Source organism: Saimiri boliviensis, chromosome 11 (genome assembly GCF_048565385.1).
Source record: "Saimiri boliviensis isolate mSaiBol1 chromosome 11, mSaiBol1.pri, whole genome shotgun sequence".
In the NCBI taxonomy this organism is placed as follows: domain Eukaryota; kingdom Metazoa; phylum Chordata; class Mammalia; order Primates; family Cebidae; genus Saimiri; species Saimiri boliviensis.
In genome coordinates this window covers 110,157,123-110,179,717 of record NC_133459.1, presented here as the reverse complement: position 1 = coordinate 110,179,717, position 22,595 = coordinate 110,157,123, and the positions used below count along the sequence as shown (strand labels likewise).

Genomic DNA, 22,595 nt, shown 5'->3' with positions numbered 1-22,595 from the left:
AAAAGAAAGCACAAAATACTGGAATATTTATTTGTAAAATGATTCTGAGTATCTCCAGTTTAGTATATTCACATTGAGGGACCCACCATGGATAAGTAGGTATTTTAGTATGTTAAGATTTGTTATATTTCCTCTGACTAATTCTTCGTTTATAAATGACTTACGTTTATTTTTTTCTGACCCATTTAATGTTAATATACAGGTAATTGCATTAGTATTCTATCTGGTATACATTTGTATTCATTGTTACTTTTTCTGGATACCCTTCTAGATAATGAAATTTTCTCCAGAGAGCGTTGCAGCATTTATAGCAGTCCTTGGCATTCTTTCCATTATTGCACAGGTGAGTTTCTTTTTTAGTTAGAGTGATGTCATAGAGTGACCCTGGCTGGCCATCGAAACTGGGGCCTCATACAGTGATAACATCTTAGTGGAGTCACCTGAGTCAGGAGTCTAAGGTTGATAGGTTCAGAAATTCAGTTTGTTTGCATAGCTAGTGTTGATCAGATTTTTGGGACAGACACATACTAACATATGATATATAAACATAAAAGCTAGTTTATTAATGTATACTAGGATATATGCCTAGATTAAGTTAGCAATTTCATGTCTGTTAGTCCTTGTTCTGTTTACTCACTCATTCAGCAAATGTTTATTGAATACCTACCATGTGTCAGGCAAGGGGGATGTAACAGTGAACTTAACTAAATTCCACTCTTGGAGAGTTTTTATTCCACATTCTGGTGGGATAAGACAGAAAATAAAAACATCAATGTAAACCTATCAGGTGTATTGAGAACTACAGAGAAAAAAGCTAAGGGGCATATAGAGAGTGACTTGGGGGAAAGGTCTTTGGGCACAGGGGGCATGGTTGGGAAGACCTTGCTAATGCAAGGTGACACTTGAGCAGAGACCCAAAGGTGTGAAGAACAAGCTGTAGGATTATCTGAAAGAAGAGAATTCTAAACAGTACAAACAAAATTCTGAGGAGAGACTGTAGCTGGCATGTGTAAGAAATAACAGGGAGCCAGTGTGGCTCCAGTTGAGTGAACAGTTGAGAGCATCTTAGAAAAGGAAGTCCAGGAGGTAGTGAGGGGCCAGATCACGTGGGGCTTGCAGGTCCTCATAAGACTTGAGTTAGATAGGAAGTCATTGGAGGGTTTTGAGCAACAGAATGACATGAAAGTGTGTGTCTTGGAAGCCTAGTTGGTAAATAGTCATTGTGCGATATTAAGATATTAATCAACACAGGAATTTGGATTTTCTGAGGAGTTATTTTATCCTGGTTTCCAAACTATTTCTGTTTAACAATAAAAATACTATTTTTCTTCAGTGACCATAGTTCTCTCACATTACAGAACATCTTCCTCCTTTCTGTGAAAGAGCCCCAGCCCTTTCTTGCTATTTGGCTTTTCGTTTCTGAGACTCTACAACAGGCGTCCCCAGACTACAGCCCCCTGAGGCCATTTATCCGGCCCCCCGCCGCACTTCAGGAAGGGGCACCTCTTTCATTGGTGGTCAGTGAGAGGAGCACAGTATGTGGCGGCCCTCCAACAGTCTGAGGGACAGTGAACTGGCCCCGTTTAAAAAGTTTGGGGACGCCTGCTCTACAAAGATGACCTAGTCTAGTTAATCCTTTTTCTCACCTTAGATGTAATCTACTAGATTACAACTTGGTTTTATTCTAGGGTAGTTTTAATTGATTACTCTTGGATGGTTCACCATTTCTTGAGTAGAATTCCTTCTGCAGATCTCATGATTCATTCTGTTTTGGTGGGTTTAGCAACAAATTTCAACTTTAAATCCCATATGCCTCCCCAAGCCTCTGCATATACATATACATGGTGTTGAGTATTAGCACTATTTCTGACTTCAGGTTTGTCCTGAAAAACTTCAATCTGGAAAAACAGTGCATTTAAATATTCATTCCTAGCCATGAGAAAAGTGCTCTTCAAATTTGGAGGAAAATGTACTGTAGTGTTTATATGAAAATGACTTTAATAGGCCGGGCGCGGTGGCTCAAGCCTGTAATCCCAGCACTTTGGGAGGCCGAGGCGGGTGGATCACAAGGTCGAGAGATCGAAACCAACCTGGTCAACATAGTGAAACCCCGTCTCTACTCAAAATACAAAAAAATTAGCTGGGCATGGTGGCACGTGCCTATAATCCCAGCTACTCGGGAGGCTGAGGCAGGAGGATTGCCTGAATCCAGGAGGCGGAGGTTGCGGTGAGCCGAGATCTCGCCATTGCACTCCAGCCTGGATAACAAGAGCGAAACTCCGTCTCAAAAAAAAAAAAAAAAAAGAAAATGACTTTAATAAAGGTTTTTGGCTGGGCGCCGTGGCTCACGCCTATAATCCCCAACACTTTGGGAGGCCAAGGCAGGTGGATCTCCTGAGGTCAGGAGTTGGAGACCGACCAGCCTGACCAACATGGTGAAATCCTGTCTCTACTAAATGCAAAAAACTAGCCGGGCATGGTGGCATATACCTGTAATCCCAGCTACTTGGGAGGCAGAGGCAGGAGAATTGTTTGAACCCAGGAGGCAGAGGTTGCAGTGAGCCGAGATTGCACCATTGCACTCCAGCCTGGGCCACAAAAGCGAACTCTGTCTACAAAAAATTAAAGATTTAAAAATCCCACAGTTTTTGAGGCCAGGTGCGGTGGTTTATGTCTGTAATCCCAGCACTTTGGGTGGCCAAGGTGGGGAGACCACTTGAGCCCAGGAGTCCAAGACCAGTTCAAGTAACTTGGTAAAACCCCATCTCTACCAAAATAAAATAAATTAAAATAATAAAATAGCCCAGTGTGGTGGTATATGTCTATAGTCCCAGCCACTCAGGAGGCTGAGATGGGAGGATTGCTTGAGCCTGGGAGGTCAAGGGTGCAGTGAGCCACAGTTGTACCATGGTACTCCAATTTGGGCAACAGAATGAGACCTTGTCTCAAAAAAAAAAAAAAAGTTTTTGAAGTATAATACAAAGGGAAATACACAGTAAGTGTATAACTTGATGAATTATCAAAGGTTAACATGACCTTGCAGTAGATATGATCAACCTGGTCATGAGTATCTTTTTTCATACATTGCTAGGATTAGATTTGCTAACATTTTGTTTGAGATTTAAATGAAGAGAGCAGACTAATACTGTAATGATGTGTAAGAGATTGATAGCTATGAGATCTTAAGTTCTGTTTCTTACTTAAATGGCCATGGAAAATACATGCATCTAATAAATGTAGTCAGTGACACTGCAGGCTCAGTGATGAGTGGAAGTTGCTTTTGAGAGTGTTTTTCCTCTGTTCGACAGACGGCATCTGGTACGAGGTTACGATGAAAGCCTCTGAGAGTGCAGAATCTGGTAGGACAGACAGGTAAATAAAGGAGAGGGTGTAGTTTGATTTGTATAGATAAGATCAGTGCAGCAGCAGAGCCGTGAAGGCGGTGAGACCGCCAAGGCGCAAGCAACCCTCCACAACACCATTGCTGACACAGCACAGACAGTCCATGAGCAACAAGGTCCTTAGTGACCATTTAGGTTTTGGTGCTTATGTAGAAGTAAGAATTAACATTTTATATCATTACATATGAACTACATTAGTACATGTATAGCCTCAAAGTTAGAAGAATGATCTTGCATTCTTATGCAGAAATAAACTGAGAATGATGTCCCCTGTTGACCTCCTAAATCACTGAAAGACCAATGTATTTCTCCCTCCTGTCCAGCAGCACGGAGCTGCTAAAAGCTCTCCATTTATGCCTTTGTTTGCTTTATTTCTTACCCATGTGCTTTTATTCCTGCTATTTTTCTGCCTCCCTCTCCCCCACCCTGAGTATCCCTTTTCTGGGTGCCCATGCTAATGTGGGCATGTTTCTATTACTGTACAGAATATACTGTAGTATAGATTTTATCTCTGTTTATTGCCTTAGTTTGTGAGCTCCAGCAGACCTCTGAGTAGATCATGAGGTCAGGATTGTATCATACTCATTTTTGTCACCCTAGCACCCTGAACTGCCTATGCCCCAAGAGGTACTAAAGGTCATTGGTTTTTTCTATAATGTTAAAAAAAAAAAACCAACTTTAAAAATTAGTTTAATTAGCACTTAACAATTGGAAAGTGTCATGTGAAAGTATGGTTATGTCGCTTCTCCCCCAAAATGATAAGATCCGGTAAGCAGGTGCAGGCCAACCTTCCAGCAAGAGCCAAGTAGTTGCTGTCCCCTTCGGAACCTTTTCTTTCTTTGCCATCAGCCCCATTACTTCCTGGGCACCAGTAGGTACATGAGTTCCTAACACTTGGACTGAGTAGGCGTTTACATGAGAACATCGATACAGTTCTACACATTTCCTTTTTTCTCGGTGCTTTCCTATCTAGCCCTCTCTATGGGGGTGACCTCCAGACTCACACCTCCAGTTCAGTCCCTGAGCTCCTGTATGACACATTGGCTGGGTATTTCAGCCTTAACATGGCCAAAACTAAAATCTGGGTACCATCCCCTGCCCGCCAGCCCCATGCTCCTCATCTCATTTAGTGACATCACCACCGCTTGGTTTTGGGGGCCAGAAACCTTTCCGACATTCATGAATCGTTTCTCCTTAGCCTACATTCAGCCCATCAAATGATACTTCCTAGTGCCTCTGTCTCCAAAATATAGCTTGAATCGAAGCATTGCTGATGTTCGCCATTAGTAGGAACCCAATCTGAGCCGGGGCCGCATCCTCCATCTGGTCTCTCTGCTTCCATCTTGCCTCACTGTAGCTCATTCTGCACTTGGCAGACGAATTTTTGTAAAACGGAAATTGAATTGCATCTTACCTATTTAAAAGTCACTTTCCTTTGCAACCAGAATAAAATCCAGACTATTTTCCTCCCCTCTCCACATAGTCGAGTATGTTCCATGCCAGTCTAGGCCCTTGGCACTTGCTGTCAGCCTTGTATGGTGTGTTTCTTTCCCCAGGTCTTCACATAACCTCTTTCCCCTTACTCAGCTCTCACTTCAGAAAGGCCTTCCCTGGATCCTGGTTCAAGCAGCATCCCCATCACACTACCTTATTTTATTTTGTTCATGGCAGCCTGGAGTATCTTGTGAACCTGGAATATCTTGTTAAATAAGCAGGCTCTTATCTGTCTTTGCTCCACTAGAAGGTAGTCCATGTGCTGATGGGTACTTTGACTTACCCATGTGTCTTCAGGCCAAGCATTAAGAGTTGGTCTTACTAGGAATTTGGCAAATATCAGACTAACCAATAGCTGCTAATCAGCTATGTCATCTTGCTTAAGTCATTTAACCTTTGGGACTCAGTGCTCTTATCTTCAAAATGAGAGTTAAATTAAGGGACACCAAATTGTTTTTTCTGTTCAAGAACACTGTTTATATGGCCGGGCACAGTGGCTCATGCCTGTAATCCCAGCACTTTGGGAGGCTGAGGCGGGTAGATCACCTGAGGTCAGGAGTTTGAGGACAGCCTGGCCAACATGGTGAAACCATGTGTCTACTAAAAATACACAAAAAAAATCAGCTGGGCGTGGTGGTGTGTGCCTGTAATACCAACTACTCAGGAGGCTGCGGCAGGAGAATCTCTTGAACCTGGGAGGCGGAGGTTCCAGTGAGCCAACACTGCGCCACTGCACTCCAGCCTGGGGAACAAGAGTAAAACTCCATCTCAAAAAAGAAAAGAAAAAATATATTCTCCAGTTAATCTCATCTATAAAATGGAAATGGGGCTAGTAATGCATTCTCAGCCTTTTATATTGAACTGGGATTTATTCTTTGAGAACAAAGAAAGATACTGATTTCTGTAAATAAGTACACAAAGAGAAAGATACTGATTTCTGTAACTAAATAATTACTGGCAGGCTGGGTGCAGTGGCTCACACCTGTAATCCCAGAACTTTGGTAAGCCAGGGTGGGCAGATGACAAGGTCAGGAGTTTGAGACCAGCCTGACCAACATGGTGAAACCCTGTCTCTACTAAAAATACACAAATTAACCAGGCATGGTGGCACGCACCTGTAATCCCAGCTACTCAGGAGGCTGAGGCAGGAGAATTGCTTGAACCTGGGAGGTGGAGATTGCAGTGAGCCAGGATTGTGCCACTGTACTCCAGCCTGGGTGACACAGTGAGACTCCGTGTCAATTTTTTTTTTTTTTTAAAAAAGCTACTTACTAGCTAGATGGATTGGTTGAAGGGCTGTGAGATGACTGCATTTTATAAGCACCTTTTGGTAATATTCATGATCTGTGCCTGAGAAGTGTCAGCTTTCTTAGACCAGCATTTCGGAAAGAAAGCTTACTCCAGGCTATACACGGCTGGCCTATGCCTCCTGTTCCCACTGAACTAGGAGTTGATGCTCAGCCTTCCTCACTGCCCCTTGTGGCTGAAGTGCCAGGAATTTCATCATAAGTGAAATCTATTTTTTAACAGCATTTCTTCCTTGTCATGCTCATCATCATCTCAATGAATGATGAGAACAAACATTTTCTGCTTTGTGAGTTCCTAGAACCATATAAAGAATCACAGCTTTTTAGATGAAAGTGCTACCTTTGGGGATGTTCTTAAAAGTGGCTTCCCAGAAGTTAATCAACTTTGCATTATAGTTCCCTGTTCTCAGACAGTTCGAGGACACAGAGCTTTGGGTATACTTACTCTTTTTCATAATTAATTGAAGTCAGGTTCTGATATATTCCACAAATAAAATCATTTGTAATCATTTCTAACCCTAATCAGAACTCTAATCATTTCTGATCTTCTGATTATTTTTGTAATGTTGGCCACCACCCACAAGCCATGTTAAGCATGTTATTTACTTACATGCTTACGTTAGAAGAAAGTAACGTGATCATAGAGTTTACATTTGATTGGGGGCGATAAAAATGGAAAATATTTAGAATATTTATCAGACTGGAAAATACTAGCTTTAGAGTGAAAGGGTGAACAAATGTTTCTTTTTTTTTTTTTTTTTTTTTTTTTGAGATGGTCTCTTTCTGTCACCCAGGCTGGAGTGTCATGGCTCACTGCAGCCTTGACCTCCTGGGCTCAAGTGATCCTCTGGACTCAGCCTTCTGAGTAGTTGGGATAATAGGTTTATGCCACCAGCCTGGCTAATTTTTCCCTTTTTTTGTAGAGGTGGGGTCTCTGTATGTTGTTCAGGCTGGTCTCCAACTCCTGGGCTCAAGCAGTCCTCCCGCCTCAGTCCCCCAGAGTGCTGGGATCGCAGATATAAGTCACTGTGCCTGGCCTAAGAGTTTCTTTCAGTTGAAGTTTTTCTCAGCTGACTGCTGGCTCTGGGCAAGTTCCCTTTTCTGGTTTGGTTGCCGAAGAATATAATTCTACAAGGGAGCCATGCCTTGTGGAACTCAGTCTTACACTGAAAGCTATGAGTTCTAATTGCTCAAAAATCCTTGAAAGAATCATTTGCTTTTCACTGGCATATTTGTGATGAAATTCTTAAATGGGTATCTCAATTTAAAGGATTCTAAGCTTACATTTTATGAGTTTTAAAGTGCCAGCCCATCATAAAATAGTGACTTACTGAATTACTTTTACTTCTTGGTCTTTGGACTTACTGTCTTTTGTAGTATATTAAAAATTTTTAGTTAGAATAGCAAAAAATTTCTAATGTTCCCAAATCACTGTGAATTTCTATTAACTTTGAAAGAAAAAGGAGGCACAAAAAAACCTACCTACTGGTAATATTATTTATTAACCGCTGACTATTGCCAGGCAGAGTTTAAGAACTTTATGTAAATGTATCTCATTTAATTCACATGACAAAGGTCTTGAAATAGGGGGTGTTGTCCCCATTTGGAAAGATACAAAAGTGAGGCTCAAAGTGAAGTGACTTGCTCAGAGCCACACAAAGCCAAGATGATGATCCAGGCTGTTTTTTCAGAGTCTGCTGTTAATTAGTATACTGCATTTCTCCCAAATCGAACTTATTTATTTATTGTTAATTAAAAAAAAATCATGGTTTCATCAATAGATTAACTTAGGTAAATAACATATGAGTAATCATTGTTTGATGTCAGGTTTTATTTACTTGTGGAAATAAACATTTTAGACTAACTTGGACCTAAAACAAGCTTTTTGAAGGCTGTTATATAATGGGGATCTCGAAATCATTAATTAGAACTTTTGACCCTACCATTTTCAACTACTGATTTAAGTGGTCCTCAGTAGAAATGTACTCAGTAGGAAGTTTTATCTTTCAGTTTTTGAATTCTTGTCTCAGTCTGGATCTATGTCAGGAGAGGGAGTTTTCATCTGCTTATGTGACCTGGACCAGTGATCTCAGACATATTCAGGGCAATTGTTGCTGAAAATCAGCCAAATTGTAGAAAAGTACCAAGTCCTTTTATAGTATAGATTGAAAGAAGTCACTTGTAAAAAACTTTATTCTGATAAATCTTTTTTTTTTTTTTCCTAGACCATAGTTTTGAGTTTACTTATGAGGTCAATTGGAAATAAGAACACCATTTTACTGGGTCTAGGATTTCAAATATTACAATTGGCATGGTATGGCTTTGGTTCAGAACCTTGGTAAGTATAAATATTTTAGTTAACATTCTTAATTTTGGTGTTAGCCCTTCTGTTTTTATTTCCTTCTCAACTGAGGGATAGACTATAATCTGTCTCATACTATGCTTTTTATCTTTCAAAATGTGACCTTTTATAGCTAAGTGAGAGGCTGAATTTTTTAATTAGATTATACAGCTTTTGAATCTTGAAGGAACATTTAATCTAAATCAGTCCATTACTAGGAAAAAGTATTTAATCCCATAGCAACAAGGCCCTGAACGTTATTTACATTTTTTATTTTTCTGGTTAGGAAAAAAAAGATTGTATAACCAGGGATCATTACTGATAGCAAACCAGAAGTGAAAAAAAATCCAGTTATTTTGGTGCCGGCCTCATGCTGTCTCCGCTTTTCTTAGCAGTCTAGTTTCCTAAAGGGGAGTTGAGTAGAGATGCTTGTTGTCAGGCTGCCCATGTAGATAGTATTATTGTCTTCAGGTATTACGGGACTGAACTCCCATGATTTGCACTAATATTTTAAATGACTTTGACTGCCTCTTCTCTGTTTCGACTTGAAGTGTGATGATTTGTTCTCCAGACTAGCTTTTGCAAAGAGGTGCTCAAAATTGAAATTACCTAAACATTTCTTGTAAACATCAAGCCAGGGGCATCCAAGTTACTTGTTCTTTTACTATAAGGATTAGATCAAATCAGCGATATCATCACACTGAATCACAAATCCATAAGAACTGTGCTTAAGACCATTTGGCTTCATGTGTTTGGAAATATTTGATGATGTTTCTTCATCTGTATTATACATTATCCTCAGTATAACCTCTCAACTGCCTATAGAAATAATACCCAGCACATTTTAGTTTGGAACATGATAGGTCTATTTAACATTACACTCTCACAGCACTCTTGTGAATTAAGTTGTTGTCTTTGTACAGGGTTAGATTGTTAAGTGACTTGTCCATAGTCACCTAGTAAGCAAGTTTAGTTCTCCTTTTCTTCTACCACAGCCACTTCACATACATAATTACTTAAGTATGTAGTGTGACTTTCAGGTACAGTGGAGAAGAATTCACTGTTTTTGTTTTGCTGCTTTGATTACAGGATGATGTGGGCTGCTGGGGCAGTAGCAGCCATGTCTAGCATCACCTTTCCAGCTGTTAGTGCACTTGTTTCACGAACTGCTGATGCTGATCAACAGGGTGAGTTGACAGGAACCAGCGATAATTATTTAAAAGTACAGAATGTTCTAATCCTGTGTTCTGTCTCCTAGGTACTGAAACATAAGTGTATCTTCAGGGTAGAGGATTTTAAAATTGCTTTCGATGTAAACAGAAAAAGCAGATTCTAGGGTATTTATCCTTAGGTAGATACATATTCCCTTTTCTCTCACTTAGAATTTGGGGCTCTATCTGTTCTGTTCTTAGAAAATTTACTAATGAGGCTGGGCACAGTGGCTCATAGCTATAATCCCAACACTTTGGGAGGGTGAGGCAGGCAGATTGCTTGAGTTTAGGAGTTGGAGACCAGCCTGGGCAACATGGGGAAACCCCGTTGCTAAAATGCAAATATCAGCTGGGCAGTGTGGCGCATGCCTGTAGTCTCAGTTACTTGCAAGGCTGAGGTGGATCACTTGAACCTCAGAGGCGGAGTTTGCAGTGAGCCAAGATCAGACTACTGAACTCCAACCTGAGTGACAGAGTGAGACCGTGTCTCAAAAAATACATATACTGATGAAGATGGGCCACAGTATATTAACTAAACATTAAGTTTTTGCTGTGTTGTGTTAGATAGCTTGTGGGATATATTCATAGACCTTTTATGAATGTTGTCCCAGCTACCTGGGAAGCCAAGGCAGGAAGATCGCTGAGGTCAAGTGTTTGAAGCCAGCCCAGGCAACACAGAAAGACACCCATCTCTTTAAAAAACAAAAACAAAAACAAAAAACCTTATAGTTCCAGTCATCTAAAGATATATAACACAGCAAACATCTTTAATGTCATATGCTGCTTGTGTGTGTGTGTGTGTGTGTGTGTGTGTGTGTGTGTGTGAACATTTAATTCTTGGAATGCTAACAGATGAGGGATAATTCTTTGAAAAGGATGTGTTTTGTCTAGTCATAAGGAGAAAAGGGGCACTGCAAAACAGTGGCAATGATCACTTGGTTGATAAATGAGGAAGGAAAGGCCTATGACCAAAGCAAGTTGCATTTTAAATTAGACAAAAGATCCAAGAGAGAGAAACGAAAATCATATGCTATAAAAACAGTGTGATTGGCTCACGCCTGTAATCCCAACACTTTGGGAGGCCAAGGTGGGTGGATCACCTAAAGTCAGGAATTCAAAATCAGCCTGGCCAACATGATGAAACCCCATCTCTACTAAAAAAAATACAAAAAAATTTAGCCAGTTGTGGTGGCACATGCCTGTAATCTCAGCTACTTGAGAGGCTGAGGAAGGAGAATTGCTTGAACCCAGGATGTGGAGGTTGCTGTGAGCCAAGATCGTGCCACTGCACTCCAGCCTGGGCAACAACAGCGAAACTCAGTCTTTTTAAAAAAAAGGGTAATTTTGACTGGGCACAGTGGCTCATGCGTGTAATCCCAATTTTGGTAGGCTAAGGCTGGAGGATCCCTTGAGCCTAGGAGTTCAAGATCAGCCTAGGCAACAAACTGAGACCTCATCTCTACCAAAAAAAAAATACAAAAATTAGCCAGGAATGGTGGTGCGTAGGCGTATTAGCCTGTAGTTCCAACAGTGGGGGAGGCTGAGGTAGGAGGATCATTGGAGACCAGGAAGTTGAGGCTGCAGTGAGCCCGGTTTGCACCACTGCACTCCAGCCTGGGTGACACCTCACTTTATTTTTGACTAAAAGGGGTCTTAAGTAGTTGCTCGAGGACAGAGTTTTTTTAACATTGGTACTTGTGACTGATTTTTAACCAGCCATATTTTGAAGGCTATAATCTAGGGAAATAAAGTGCTTTTGGCCACTTGTTTCTATGTTAGACCATATATGGATACATCTGAGCTAATGTTTGCATATGACAGCTTATTACACTTTATAGAGCTGATAGCTTCTACATATTAATAGTTTTCAATGGCATTCCTATAAATTGCTAGTGTCTGATAACCTGGATTTTAGATTGTGATTTCGTATTTGTACTGGTTCTAGGGTAGGGAAAAAATAGGTACTTTACTAAGTGGTAATTTGTTTAAACAATATAGGTGTCGTTCAAGGAATGATAACAGGAATTCGAGGATTATGCAATGGTCTGGGACCGGCCCTCTATGGATTCATTTTCTACATATTCCATGTGGAACTTAAAGAATTGCCAATAACAGGAACAGACTTGGGAACAAACACAAGCCCTCAGCACCACTTTGAACAGGTAATTCTCATCCACATGATAAAATTATATAGTTCATTTGACTAGATTAAGATACCAGTTCTTAGTCACAAAAGCTTTTATGTGAGATTCTATTTGAGATTGAATAAAATCTTTAAAAACCATAGTTTAAGGGGTTGTGTTCTATCTATCACCTTGTGAAACTGGTTTTTTTTCCCACTTGAATGAAAAATTTTAAATACGTAGTTTGTCAATGGCATATGTAACAAACCATTTCTCTGTACTATTAGTCTTTCTTTTGAAACTTTTGTAGTATCACAGTTAGGTATGTTGAGTCGGCCTTTTGTTTGAAAAGTCAGATATGTGCTGGGAAATACCTTTGTTCACTTGCTCCCTGTACCTCCCTCCTCTCAACTGAAAATTAATGCTAAACACTGCTGATAATTTTAGCCAATATTAGCAGCTCATCAGTTTCCTGGTTTATTTAGCAGAGTTCTGCCTAATCTTCCAACGCACTAAGACTACTTTTAAATAAAAGAATGTGGGCTTGCACACAAAACCAGAAGTGCAAGCTTTTACTAAGAATGATGTAATTTTAGGCTAAAACGAAGATCTATTTTTTCCTGGTAACCTGTGTTTTTCTCATTTTCAGTCACTTGAAAATATAATTACCTTCTTGAAACAAAGAAATGGTAATTTATTCTGCTACTGTAGTAAATACTGTATGCTGCCTGATTTTTTTGTTTTCTTTTTGAGACAGTCTCTCACTGTCACATAGGCTGAAGTGCAGTGGCACAATCTTGGCTCACTGCAACCTCCGCCTCCCGAGTTCAAGTGATTCTTGTTCATCAGCGTCCCAAGTAGCTGGGATTACAGGCATATGCCACCATACCTGGCTAAATTTTTTTTTATTTTTAGTAGAGATGAGGTTTCACTATGTTGGCCAGGCTGGTCTCAAACTCCTGGCCTCAAGTGATCTGCCTGCCTCAGCCTCCCAAAGTGCTGGGATTACGGTCTTAAGCCACCGCACCCAGCCTGATTTTATTTTTGAGGTCTTTTTAATAAACGTTTTCCCCTTGGACTAACAAAATAAGTGAAGGCTCATAGAACATCTGTGTTCACATTTTGTGTTGAAAGTAATGATAGAATATTTTCACAAAGGCTATTTAGCCAGTTCTTATCCCCAGAATTTTATAGAGAATATGAAAGTATCCTTTTCTCCTAAAAGAGGAATGTCTTTTATAATTACGGCCTTAATAAAAAGAGCAATTAACTTGTAATTCAAAAATTAATACTAAAAGTTATGCAGTTTCTCCTTATGAGTAAAAGTACTTGTGTAAAATTCCTAATTACTTTATTCTTCCTCAGAATTCCATCATCCCTGGCCCGCCCTTCCTATTTGGAGCCTGTTCAGTACTGCTGGCTCTGCTTGTTGCCTTGTTTATTCCGGAACATACCAATTTAAGCTTAAGGTCCAGCAGTTGGAGAAAGCACTGTGGCAGTCACAGCCATCCTCATAGTACACAAGCGCCAGGAGAGGCCAAAGAACCTTTACTCCAGGACACAAATGTGTGACGACCGAAATCAGGAAGATTTTTCTATCAGCACCCAGGTCTTAGTTTTCACCTCTAGTTCTGGATGTACATTCCATTTCCATCCACCAGTGTACTTTAAGATTGTCTTAAGAAATGTATCTGCATGAACTCCATGGGAACTAAAGGAAGTGGGAACTTAAAGAACCGGACAGTTTTCCAAAGATGTTACAATTTCTTTTGAAAAGAAACCTTTGGTTTATTAGCACCAATTTCTTGCCACTAAGCTGTTTGTTTTATTATACATCCTTTAATTAAAAGCTATATATGTAACTTCTTAGATATTAGCAAATGTCTCTGCTACCATTTCCTTAAGGTGTTGAGCTTTAACTCTATGCTGACTCATTGAGACAGAGTAGGTAGTATGGTTGTGGACCTATTTGTTTTAACATGGTAAAATTTTGAGTCAGATTTTAATATTGTAAAATCTTGGGTCAAATAATTCAAAGCCTTAATGCAGATGCAGTAAAACAAAGAAATAGTAAATGAATTGTTTGCATTAAAAAAAAAAAACTCAAGATAACTGTACTAAATCTGAATCATGTTTCAAGCTTGTTTGCAGTACTTTTAAACATTATTCACTACTGTTTTGGAAGTGAGAAGGTATCAGCCATTTAGAATTTAAATTGGGGTGTTTAGAGCCTGTAAATCTAAATGCTGGCTCAAATTTGTTCCCCAGCTACTTCTTATACCACTATTCTTTTAATGTTTGCATAATCATAAGCACCTCAACACTTGAATACATAATCTAAAAATTATATAGTAAAGCTGGTAGCCTTGAAAAAGTAAATGTGATATCTATATGTAGATAAATATATATAGTGGCCTTTCAGGACTGTCACAGTAACACTTTATTTACAGAGCTAATGTTTGTCCTAAATTTTCAGGACCCTAGAGGAGAGCTTTATACAATTACTGATGTGAATTTCTCTAAAGTGTATATTTTTGTGTCCAGTTATATTATTTAAAAAAGTGTTACTTTGTAAAAATTGTACATAAAGTACTGTATAGTTTACACTTTTCATCTTGTGTGTGGTTATTGCTTAATGCTTTTTAAACTTGGAACACTCACTATGGTTAAATAAGGTCTTAAAAGAAATGTAAATATTCTGTTAATAAAGTTAAATATTTTAATGATTTTTTTTTTTAAAGTCTTGATCTGTGAGTTCCTATAGGGCCTGTTTTGGCTTTGTTACCAGAATCATTTTTACAGTAACAAATCAAAGCATTATTCTTGCTTTGCATCCATTTCTTTTCCCTAAAAAACTGTAGGAAAACAAGAGGAAAGAAACAAAAATGCAGCATGCAGATTAGCTGCAAGTACTTGATTTTCTACTGTAGATGCTATAAATCATTCTTGTTTTTTTCTTAATATACTTCTTATATGTCATACCCCAAAAGTAATTTTAATAGTTTATTAACAAAGCTCACCGTTTACAGAAATAACATTAAATGCAACACTTTGATTATTAACACATGTACAATTTTACACTGCAAAACAATTTCAACTAAAAGTTTAAGAGGTAGAGCAAAGATTTAGCACATTGGAAGTCTATATACATTTAATACAAAAAAATTTGCAAGCTAATATCAGAATGATCTCTATCCTATCTTTGTAAAAATTCAGCTTTCCTTGTGTGTGTGTGTGCGTGTGTGTGTGTGAGATACATATATGGAAAGAGATATTAAAATAAGAGAGAGCTACCTGTATATCGTGCATCCCATCCAAAATCTGTCACAATATTCTATATATATTACATAGTATTTACAACAAAACCCCTTCCAAAATCACCAAGTGGCTTCTTTCCTTAATAGCAAGTGCTTTCAAGTTATTGTACCAAGTATTCTCACTAATACAGTAGTATATCTAAATGGAGAGGACACGAGGGAGTATCACTGCCTAACATTATTTACAGAATTTTCAGATTAAATCCCTCATTAAAGACACTTCGAACTGGCTTCCTAAAAAAAAAAAAGTAAAGATTCTTTGTCTTACATGGAACGCAGTAACATCATTATCACATCCTTAATATCCTGAAATGTTTCTTCATCTGTGTAAGAAAGTATTTGAAAGTAATTTTAAAATTGTGACATGAGCATTAGTACTTTACAAAGACTGATCTAGAAGACTCTTTAGAGAATGCTACCAGGTATTATTTGTCAATAAGAAAACAAAATGAGGCCCTATGATTCTAGGAGAATTTTTAAAAATCAACTTTTCCCAAGGAACAATTCTTAAAACTTTTAGATACAGGGAAGAGAAGAAAATTGTACCTTCTAACGGTTATTTGCTCTGCCTAGTTTATTAACATTGGAATCAACCCAAATTCTGACACTATAAAAATAAATAAGCGAATATTCATGATATAGATTTTGTATGGTACCAAGTTTTAAAATTCCACTAACAGATTTAGCTGCATAACTAATAAAACTCCAAATGGAAAAAAATTAAGATACGTATAAACATTAAGGAAGCACTGAAGTTTAAAAACCTGTCAGCTAAAATGACTAAAGAACCTCTACTTAATCTCCTCACATACGCTGTCCAAATTATTTTTATATCAAATTTATTAATAGCAAATTTAAATGTTTTAAGGAAAAAATGCTATGAAGGCTTAATTCATTTCAGTTCTTTAAGGTAAATTTAGGACTTTCCCCTTTAATGTAAATGTCATCAGTAATATATTGCAGGAGGTAATCATTTTCCCTCATAATTTCAGATGTCGAATTTAAGTTTTATTTTACCAATGAAAGTGATGAAATGAATTAGCATTCTTTGGTTGCATAGTATAAGATTATGAGCAAGTTTTAGTTTACCCGGATTTTCAATGTGATTAGAATCTCCCTTATAAGGATCAACTCTTTCCTTAGAACTGAATTTCTAAAGATTAGCTTAATAAAATTCATACTATTATTCTATAAAACACCATGTTCACAAACCAAAAAATGTCATTTACTCACAATCTTTACCAATTCCCAAGTAGAAATTTGTTCCTGTAACTTATTTAAGGATCTAGTCTAACAGCTCAAGTAAAATTTAAAACTTGCTTATTTAGGATTTGATTTGTGTTGACATATCTTTTTAAGCACCTGTTTCTAAAATACCAATAAAAAGTAAAACATGACACTAGAATTAACTGTTTGGTAACTGCCCAGGGAAATATGCTGAAGATGCAGAGGAGAGCACAGTGGGTTTGGAAGATGTCTGTAATGCTCCTAATGTGCCATCTTTCTGTTGGTCTGCAGATGAGGACAAAAAAAGGTTACTAGTATTCCTTAAGTCTTCATACGTTACATTTAATTCAACTATAGAGTACAAAATCCAGAAATGCCTGCTCACCTGAATTATTAAATAGGTTCTGACTGAGTCCTCGTAAAGGAATGCTATCTTCCCTTTTCTTCAGGTATTTGGATTCCAACCCCAAATTTTCACTACTTAAAAAAACAAACAAAAAACAGTAATAACTTCCTTAACAAAGTATTTATCAGTTAATTTTGAAGGTTTATCTCACGTATACACGTATATTTAAAACAGTTTTGTTTAGGTCACATTCTTCACTGGCTTCTTAAGCAAATTTAAACATAAACCAAAGTAACCTCAGTAAAGAGTAGATTACAAAAAACTAAAACTTTTAAGAGCTGGGATAAGGATAGTGAGAAAAATGAAAATTCTTCAAGTGCCATAAAATGTAAACACTAGCACAAAAGTGATACATGACAGAAAAATACATGCCTTGAGAATAACACTACTGATTTCTATCTTAAAATAAGATTTCTTTTTCCTTTGACCAAAAGCTCTTCACAATTTTCTAGTGCTTCAAATTAGTCATGCCCAAATAGTAACACATATCACACAATAATAAATTATGGTCAAATTAATACAAATGAGACAATCTGGGGGAGAAAGAAGGCATTTCTGTATGCTTCCTTTCCACCACTGCCATCCTTTCTAAATCTGTCCAGTGTTAATGGTTTCCCTAGTATTACTTGTAATAACAAGTTAAAGTCTCTTGCAAAATAGAATAAATCAATCCTTTAAATTAAATGATGGTTGCTCTTTAATCAATTTTCAGAAAAAAAGTGGGTGAACAGACTTTTTCTATTTTACTTTTTTCTTTAATGTTTGATACCCAGTGCCACTTTTTGCCAGCTGACAAAAGAACCAGAAAAAGAAGACTCAAACTCACTGAACAGTGCTAATTTTATGGACAGTTGGTTATATTTGACTTTGTACTACAAATATCTTTGTCATATTTTCTGCTAGTAAAACTCCTCTGTCTATAAGGATTTTTTTTTTTGAGACAGATTCACACTTTGTGGCCCAGGTTGGAGTGCAGTGATGTGACTCATACCAGCTTACCACAGACTCCAACTCCCAGGCTCAAGTGATCCCTCAGCCTCCCAAGCAGCTGAAACTACAGTATGTACCACCATATCTGGCTTTTTTTTTTTTTTTTTTTTTTTGTAGGCAGGGCCCCATTCTATCATCCAGGCTGGAGTGCAGTGGCATGATCATGGCTCACTGTAGTCTCGACCTCCCAGACTCAAGTGATCCTCCAGCCTCAGTCTCCCAAGTAGCTGGGACTACAGGTATGCACCACTATGCCTGGCCTATGAAGAATTTAATATACTAAACATTAAGATATGCTACCATTAACAGGAATTCAAGGTGCTCTCCCTTGTAAACAACCAGCTTTTGATTTTTTCTTTAAATGGAGGCTCACAAATATTATTTTTTATTTTATTTTATTATTTTATCTTATTTTTATTGGGACAGTCTTGCTCTATCGCCCAGGCTGGAGCACAGTGGCATGATCTCAGCTCATTGCAACCTCTTGCCTCCTGGGTTGAAGCAATTCTCATCCCTCAGCCTCCTAACTGGGATTACCGGTGCCCACCACTACTGGCTAATTTTTGTATTTTTAGTAGAGACATGGTTTCACCATGTTGGCCAGGCTGGTCTTGAACTCCTGGCCTTAAGTGATCCACTCACCTTGGCGTCCCAAAGTGCTGGGATTACAGATGTGAGCCACTATGACCAGCCACAAACATTAACTATTTTAACACATCATGATCCAATGAATAAAAGCTAGAGAGCTGTGATAAGAACCATCTTTGAGCTATGTCAGTAATTTAGTTTGTAATGTAGAACTGGAATGATGAAAGCTCATGATAATGAGTATCAACAGATAGGCCATAAAGCCATTAAATTTTAAGTAAATTAACTACATTAGTAATAATAAATTACAAACATGAAGTCTATCCAGAGAGAAAAGTTTACCTGTATTGAGTGGTTTAATTTAACCATAAGTCACTGAATCAATACACTTCACTATGTAAACCCTATTTAAGACTAAAAAATAGGGAACGGAAGTCACAAATTCGCATTAAAGCTTATCTATGGGAAAATCTCACAAACCTTTTTACTCATATTCTCTATATATTTCTAGCACATTAGCTGGTATTTTAGATTAGATTATACCAAAAGCAATACATCAGAAAAATGGAGAGTTTCCAGGGGCAGACACAGCCATTAAGAAAACAAAAACAGCTGACCATGAGGACTTTTAAAAAATTTCTATGAACCTGTCTGAGAACATTTAAAAGCCCAATCTTCAGTTATGTAGGAGAATCTCTTTGAACAAATAAAATTTTACTGTCTAAGCATATCCCATATTAAAAAACAAATGAGTAGATTGTTGAAGGAGGAAACAGAAAAGAGAAATCTCTTTTTTATAACTAAGAGTGATTCAACTTAAATTCCAATGATCAGTAACTTGAAATCTCTCAGGTAAACAGGTGGGTATCACAGCTCCCAAGTACTGGTAAAAATTCTTTAAGATGGCCTTCAAAATTGCAAACATTAAATTTTATGTCATTAAGTACTTACTTTTCCTTATCAGTTGAGCAAGGCATACTAATAACTGCTTCTGACTGAACATCTCCTAGCAATGCATTTGGTTTTGTAAATTGCATATTAAACTGAACCTATGAAAAGGAAAAACATATCATGTAACTGAGTGAGTTATACAGAATTACAGTTTGTTGGGGGTTGAAATAGGTCCTTGCTCTGTTGCTTAGGCTGGAATAGACTGGCACAATCATGCCTCCCTGAAATCCCAATCTCCTGGATTCAGGCAATCCTCCCACCTCAGCCTTCCGAGTAGCTGAGACTACAGGCACATACCACGAAGTCTGGCTAATTTTTTATTTCCTGTAGAGACGGTTTCACTATGTTTTCCAAGCTGGTCTCAAACCCCTGGGTTCAAGTGATCCTCCCGTCTCAGCCTCCTCCAATACTGGGATTACAGGGATGAGCCACCATACCCAGCCTGAATTAGACAGTTCTATACTGATATGGGTGGTTAAATTTGTTTTCTGATAAACCAAGGTCATAAAAATAGAGGCTTTGGCCATGTGTGGTGACTCATGTGTGTAATTCCAGCACTTTGGGAGGGTCGCTTGAGCTCCGGAGCTCAAGACCAGTGTGGGCAACATAAGGTGACTCCATCTTTACAAAATAAACAAACAAACAAACAAATAAGCCAGGGGAGATGGCTTGCACCTGTGGTCCCAGCTACTCTGGAGGCTGAAATGAGAGGATTGCTTGAGCCCAGGAGGAAGAGGGTGCAGTAAGCCAAGACTGCCATTGCACTCCAGCCTCGTGACAGAATGAGATCTTGTCAAAAAATAAAAAGAAAAAAGAAAAACCCAAAAAACCAAAAACAAACAGGTCTCATCTATATTTTATAACACAAGCAAGCACCGTCTATTAAAAGGAGTGAATAAAAGGAAGCCTATTTCTTTTTTCTTTTCTTTTCTTTTCTTTTTTTTTTTTTGAGACAAGGTTGCATTCTGTCGCCCAGGCTAATTTTTGTATTTTTCTGTACAGATGGGGTTTCACCATGTTGCCCAGGCTGTTCTCGAACTCCTAGTGGGGGATCCTCTCAGATCAGCCTCCCAAAATACTGGGATTACAGGCTCACGTGAGCCACCCACACAGCCGAGAAGCCTATTATTTCTCTTTACCAAAAAAGTAAGTGCCTGTCTTACAAGCAAAATGAGTAACAAAATGATTCTTTTACCAATTATTTTCAAAGATAGGAACATTAATATATTAAAATAAATGTTAGTGTTAAAAGTAATCAAGGATCACAATAATGCATTTACCTCATGCATTCAGAAAACTCTTCCACTTCCAAAACTTTCAAAGCCTATTTAAAGATTCTAAATGAGGGCCTGGAATCCGAATTTAGAAGTAATCAAAAGTAATCAAGTATCTATGCAAAAAATCCAAGAGCATCAGCATATAAGATTTAGCTTATTTTAAGTAAAAATGTACTATGGAATTCATTTTATATCAGAAAGGTATAAATCTACATAAAATCTATAAGCATGTTAATAGATCAAAGAAAAAAATTGATGAACTACTCACATATAAAAAAAGACAAAGTACACATCAGTTTTTGGTAAAACTCAAAATAGGAATAGATGGATACTAGCTTAATACGATAAAATTATAAAGATACACGCTACTTTACTTGGCTATCAAGGTTGAGCATCATAAAGATATCAGTTCTCCCTACATTAATCTATACTTAACATAAAAACATTACATACAACTAGGATATTTTTAATTAAGACAAACTGATTCTAATATTCTTTACTTTTAAAAAACATCCAATAAGAGGGAGGCAAATTAAGATACCAGATATTAATATGTAATATAGCTTCTAGCCACCAATCATAAACAATTAGGAAACCGAGCAAAATAAATGAAAAGAATGTTGTCAGATACAAGACCACAGACAGTGCAGGACTGTGATCTCCAAAGTGTAATCCCTACAATTGATCCAGCTTTCTAACTTAAGGCCCCTTCCTGACAGCAGGTGCAGAGGGAGAACATAATTGCTAAATTGAGGATATTAAGTTAGAGTTTAAGAAGATTGGATAGCTGGAGCTTGTAGGCTGAATTCCGATGAGAAGGGAGGCTACACAAAGAACAAGCTCCAGAAATCTGCCTGTCAATGTCCTTGAGTCTTTGCCGCTCTAGGAATATGCATAAGGTAAAATTCAACAAGGATGGATAAAGGAGCACTTTAAGCTGAACAATTTCCAAGGTTCATAAGCAGAAAGACAAAGCAGACGGTCATTAGCTAGGCCTTCAGTGGAAGAGTCTGTCACATGCAGGGTCCAGCCCTGCAGGGTCTCATGGGTATTCTTCTGTGTGCGGAGACAATAGATCGTAGAAAAGAAAGAAGCAAGGACACAGAGATAAGAGAAGAATTCAGGTGGACTTGGGGGGCCACTGCTATCAAAGGGCGGAGTCCAGCAGTAGCCCTGAATGCCTGGACACGCTGGTATTTATTGCATACAAGGCAGCGGGGGCACAGGGTCAGGAGACTGACTCATCTGACATGATTGGTAGGGGTCAAGCAAATCACATTCTTATGAGGGGGCCACGTGGGTACAGTTCAGGGGGTCATGTGGGTACAGTACAGAGGGCCTCTCCCTCTCAGGTAGCCACTGCAAGGAGGGGAGGCACCTACATCTGTATCTTTCTGTGCACTTATCAGAGAGATCAAAGGCTTTTAGGATTCCTCTAATTCTTACTTCTCAGAATTTACAAGGGAGTATTCGAGTGGGAAAGTGGAACATGAAAGTGGACAAGGATGGTGACCATCGGAGCACAGCACCAGGGAGAGGTTTTTAAGCCCCTGGATGTCTGTGGGCTGGCCTGGCTAGTGTCAGACCTTCCTTAAGAGCCAGCAGAGAAGAGTTTTCTCTGAAACTCCCCAGTGAAAGGGAAACTCCCCGTCACAGCCTGCTAAGCAACGGGTGCCTCCCCAGGCACTGGCATTCCTGCAAGGCCAGCCTGCAAAGTAATGCCGCTACTGCAAGGCTTTTACTCTCGACTCCTGATCACTTTTCACAATGTCCCTTCAGTTCCTAATTATATGTCACCCGATTATTTCTATATAAGGCTAAAAATGTTCCTACACTGTAATACTAAAGCAAAGGTTAATAATAGAGAATAATGTAATAAGATTGAGTATATAATTATGTGATTGTATCTAAGTCTATTTGGTGTCATTGCTATAACTAAGTAAATCAGTTATTTATTATACT

At 38.4% G+C, this 22,595-nt stretch overlaps 2 protein-coding genes across 7 annotated transcripts in view; one reads left to right on the top strand and one right to left on the bottom strand.

Moving 5' to 3' along the window:
• Positions 1–14,603, top strand: part of MFSD14A (major facilitator superfamily domain containing 14A) — a 57,685-nt gene extending 43,082 nt beyond the window's left edge. For 2 of the 3 annotated variants that reach the window (XM_074381361.1, XM_074381362.1), the window contains 5 exons: positions 272–343; positions 8,428–8,540; positions 9,633–9,730; positions 11,753–11,916; positions 13,243–13,449. In XM_074381361.1, coding sequence (XP_074237462.1) covers positions 272–343; positions 8,428–8,540; positions 9,633–9,730; positions 11,753–11,916; positions 13,243–13,449 — 654 coding nt within the window. Of the gene's footprint in view, positions 1–271; positions 344–8,427; positions 8,541–9,632; positions 9,731–11,752; positions 11,917–13,242 lie in introns of all 3 variants that reach the window. The other variant, XM_003933265.4, reaches the window with a different exon arrangement.
• Positions 337–22,595, bottom strand: part of SASS6 (SAS-6 centriolar assembly protein) — an 85,435-nt gene continuing 63,176 nt past the window's right edge. For 2 of the 4 annotated variants that reach the window (XM_074381359.1, XM_003933261.4), the window contains 3 exons: positions 19,357–19,454; positions 16,807–16,901; positions 10,548–16,706 (listed from right to left, as the gene is read on the bottom strand). In XM_074381359.1, the coding sequence (XP_074237460.1) occupies positions 16,600–16,706; positions 16,807–16,901; positions 19,357–19,454 (300 nt within the window). In that variant the 3' untranslated portion in view covers positions 10,548–16,599. Of the gene's footprint in view, positions 3,357–10,547; positions 16,707–16,806; positions 16,902–19,356; positions 19,455–22,595 lie in introns of those variants that run through there. The other 2 variants (XM_074381360.1, XR_012512567.1) reach the window with 2 other exon arrangements.